General features: G+C 51.5%; 1 protein-coding gene across 1 annotated transcript in view; it reads left to right on the top strand.

The window, feature by feature from the left end:
- Positions 1-3,979, top strand: part of GCN1L1 (GCN1 general control of amino-acid synthesis 1-like 1 (yeast)) — a 77,628-nt gene that overhangs the window by 38,901 nt on the left and 34,748 nt on the right. The window contains exons 23-26 of the mRNA XM_006890420.1: positions 609-722; positions 835-1,033; positions 1,801-1,956; positions 3,133-3,314. Of these exons, the coding sequence (XP_006890482.1) occupies positions 609-722; positions 835-1,033; positions 1,801-1,956; positions 3,133-3,314 (651 nt within the window). The remainder of the gene's footprint in view (positions 1-608; positions 723-834; positions 1,034-1,800; positions 1,957-3,132; positions 3,315-3,979) is intronic.

Genomic DNA, 3,979 nt, shown 5'->3' with positions numbered 1-3,979 from the left:
GCCTTGTTTGTGTGCTTACTTGTTTATTGTCTGTCTCTACCAACCAGACTGTGAGCTGCTTGGGGACAAGGGGACCTTGTCTGTCTGGTTCCTGTGGTGCCCTTAGCACCTTGAGCAGTGCCTGGCACAGGGCAGGTTGTTCAAGAAATACTTGTTCTTGAAAGAATGCGTGACTTCTCTACTGTGTCATTTTGGGCCATGGGCCTTTTCGAGGTTTCAGCTTTATGCAGGGAGAATTCCTGGAGGGAAAGGGCTTGGGCAGGAAAGAAGGGAGAAGTTTTTATTTTGAAGCCATGGTGCTCCCAGAAAACCGTTGAAGTACCTAAGGGGTCTTTTCGCTTCTGTAATATGTCGGAGGACTTCCTCACTCTTATCAGGAGCGACTCTGGTAGGAAATGGCCTCTTTCCTACTCTGACCATGGACTGTTGTCTCATTTTTGTGGAAACTAGGTGCTGTGGACTTTATGAGAGGGGCCCACAGTGGGTGTAGGTACCCATGCTGTAGAGTGAGCATTGGTGTGGCGCTGTCTGGGGAACCTGGTGTGTCTTTGTCATCGGGTGGGGGACCAGGCCCTTGCAGATGGAATTGGTTTGCCTGTTGCCTCCAGGAGATAAAGAAGAAGAAAGGCATAAAAGAGGAGGTGCAGCTGACCAGCAAGCAGAAGGAGATGCTGCAGGCCCAGCTGGACAAGGAGGCACAGATCCGCAGGCGGCTGCAGGAGGTAAGTGGCCTCTGCCCCCACAAGCCCAAGTGCGCTGGACAGCTGGGGCCTGCGTCTCACTGTTCCAGAGCAGGGCCGTGCTGACCGCCTCCTGGGCCACCTCTACTTGCAGCTGGACAGTGAGCTGGAGACAGCACTGGGACTGCTGGACACTGTCCTGGCCAAGAACCCGTCCGGCCTGACCCAGTATATCCCAGTTCTGGTCGACTCCTTCCTACCCTTGCTGAAGTCTCCCCTGGCGGCTCCCAGGATCAAGAACCCTTTCCTGTCCTTGGCTGCCTGTGTCTTGCCCCCTCGACTCAAGGCTGTGGGTCAGTGCTTGTCTGCTAACTGGGGAAGTGTGGAGCAGGGAAGGTGGGGGGGAGTGTGTGTGGAGGTTTGTGGACATCCAAGCTGCTGACTCTCCCTGCTCCACTCGGAGGCAGCCCTGGGAGCTGCAGGACACACTGTGCCGGAGCAACATTGTGCCTCATCCCTCCCTGTTGTTTATTTGCTAACTCTTTAAGATCCAAGGACCAGAATTTAGGTTCTGGCCAGTGCCCACTCTTTATGTAGCAGTTTATACTATGTAGTCAGATATTTAATGCCAGTGAGATGGTTTGTTATAACAAGACCCATCAGAACAGTGGTGATCAGAGACCACGGTAACTGGTGGCTTTCTCTTACCTCTAGGGAAGCCAGATAGAAGCCAGGTCGATGGCTTGCAGGTTGGTGGGTTTACTTGTCATGGACAAGTTCATGCCTTAAGCAGATGCCTTCCCGGCTTAAAGGGGGAAGCTGAGAGCTGGGAACCGCTCTGAGGAAGAGGCAGCCTGTGCAGTGTGGAGCCTTCCGAGGGTTGCCTGGCTAGCTGAGGTTGTTGTCGGGAAGTTCAGGTCACCATGTGGATAGAGCTTTATCACTGACTGAGAAACCTTTGGGTAGATTGTGCCATCTCTCAACGTTAGAAGTTTTTGAGCGTCTGAAGGGCATCACCCAGTGGAAGAGAAGCCAGGGAAGAGACTTCTGATCTTTGCGGGGCAGGGTCCTGCGCTGGTCCCTGGGTCCTCCCCCATGGGTCACCTTCTCTCGGATGCAGGTACCCTGGTGAGCCATGTGACACTGCGCCTTCTGAAGCCAGAGTGTGTGTTGGACAAATCATGGTGCCAGGAGGAGCTGTCTGTGGCAGTGAAGAGGGCGGTAAGCCTGCTGCACTCCCATACCATCACCACCCGTGCGGGCAAGGGTGAGCCAGGTGAGAGACAGGTGGGGCTTGAGCTGTGTGAGCTGGGGCATCTCCCAGCATTGTGCTCTCCTTGGCCTTGGTTTACTTATCTGGGAAGTGAGGGACTAGACCTGTAAAAAGCGTGTAGGCAGCATGAGGATGGTTGATTCTGGCTTCTGGTAACTTCACAAAGGGGAACTGTCCCCAACAACAATATCCACAGCACAAAACGTAGATCAAAAATGATCTCCCATGTTCCTACACCTACTTCTTCTAATTCCAGCATCAATCTTACTAATCATCTGGGTGTAAAATCCAATCATCTGGGTGTAAAATCCATTGCAATGGCTGCACAAGACTTTGCAGAACTATATTCATGGTTATAGGGCTTATTAGGAAAGTTAATAGGCTCCAGACAGCTTCTCAAGTGTGATCACAGACCCTCTGACCGTTAGCCTCACAGCTTACGTCAGTGTTATAAATGTCCCTTAGTCCTGCCAGTTAGGGCGTCTTCCCTTAGTCCGCCAGCAAACTTGGGTTAGGGCTTCTGGCTCTGTCTCCATCGAGCAGCAGTCTCAACTCAGCTCTGTCTCATGTCAGTCTCTGGTTCTCTGCTGAGGCTCCTATTGCTCTTGTGTCGATCTCGGTCTGGCAGGCACAGGAATCTCTGGCCCTGAAGGATGTGTGCTGCCTCCTCTTCCTCGCTGGTGTTGAGTTTCCCAGTTTCTGCTGCTGAATCTGCTCAGTTTAATGACGAGACTAGCCAGTACTGTTCAGGATAGACTAACACACCTTAATTGCGTGTTCCCGCCCACCCACACGGCAGAGTCCAAGTCAGTGGCTAGGAAAGCCATTTGAACAATAGACCCTTCACTCCTTGGGCAGAATGGAGAATATCCGAGTCCAATCCTGGTGTTCTCTGAGTCTCCTTGACTGTCACTGAGCTTTGCTTCTTGTGGCTGGAATCTCCTGCTCCATTTTCATTCTCACCTTGTGGAGCTGCACAGTGTTATAGGTGGCGGCCAGTTGGGTGTTTCAGCTGGAATTCCTGCTGTCATCTCTGTACTATGACCACCTGTGTCAGGAGCGGTCTCCTGTCTCCCCCACCACCCCCTGACTTGAAGCCGAGGATGGGGCAGTAGAGGCCCAGGTGACCCACCCTCTGCTCTGCCCAACCTGCAGGCTCATGTCTTCTTGCCCTCCCAGATGCAGCCCCACTGTCCGCACCAGCCTTCTCCTTAGTCTTCCCATTTTTGAAGATGGTGCTGACCGAGATGCCCCACCAAAGCGAGGAGGATGAGGAGCGCATGGCCCAGATCCTTCAGATCCTCACTGTCCACGCCAAGCTGAGGGCCTCGCCCAACACCCCACCTGGGCAGGTGGATGAGGTTAGTGGGGAGCTCTGACCTTCCCTTGGTTTGTGGGAGTTGGGGAGGTGGGAGCTCCTGACACCTTCTGACCCGTAAGGTGGGAAGTAGCATATATTTCTTCCTCACAAGAGCAACTGTGGACAAGAACCAGAAATAACACCAGCTGATGCATTTACAAACACAATTATTGTCTCATAGTTTAGGAAGTCTGAATTTCTCTCTGGAAGAAGGTCCTTGTCTCTTCAGCTTCTTCTTCCTGGGTCTTTGAAAATCCCCATGTGCCTTGACATCTCCTCCCTCATCTCTCTCTCTTCACTTGTTGAATCTCTTATTTCTGAAAGGAGAATACTGTAAAACAAACCCTGTTCTAATTCCCCCCTCATTAGCATAATAAAGACAAACCCTTTCCTGGATGGGATTATAACGGTAGACAAAGAAGTTAAGATTGACAACACAAATTTTGGGAGGCAGAATTCAATTTATAACATTCTGCCTTTTGGCGCTCATATTTCATGACCTTGCCGCATGCAAAATATATTCACCCCCTCAGATCATTCCAGGAATCTTAAATCAGCTCCACGTCCAACGTGTCATCTTCTGAATCACCTAAATCAAATAGGGTCGAGACCTTAGGTGTATTCCTTTGTGGGGCAAAATTCTTCTTCATCTGTGAACCTGTGAAG

This window comes from Elephantulus edwardii, unplaced genomic scaffold (assembly GCF_000299155.1).
Source record: "Elephantulus edwardii isolate Elephantulus edwardi_28Jun2011 unplaced genomic scaffold, EleEdw1.0 scaffold00089, whole genome shotgun sequence".
NCBI lineage: Eukaryota > Metazoa > Chordata > Mammalia > Macroscelidea > Macroscelididae > Elephantulus > Elephantulus edwardii.
Note: the sequence above shows the minus strand (reverse complement) of the source record. Positions and strands in the feature narration are given on the sequence as shown.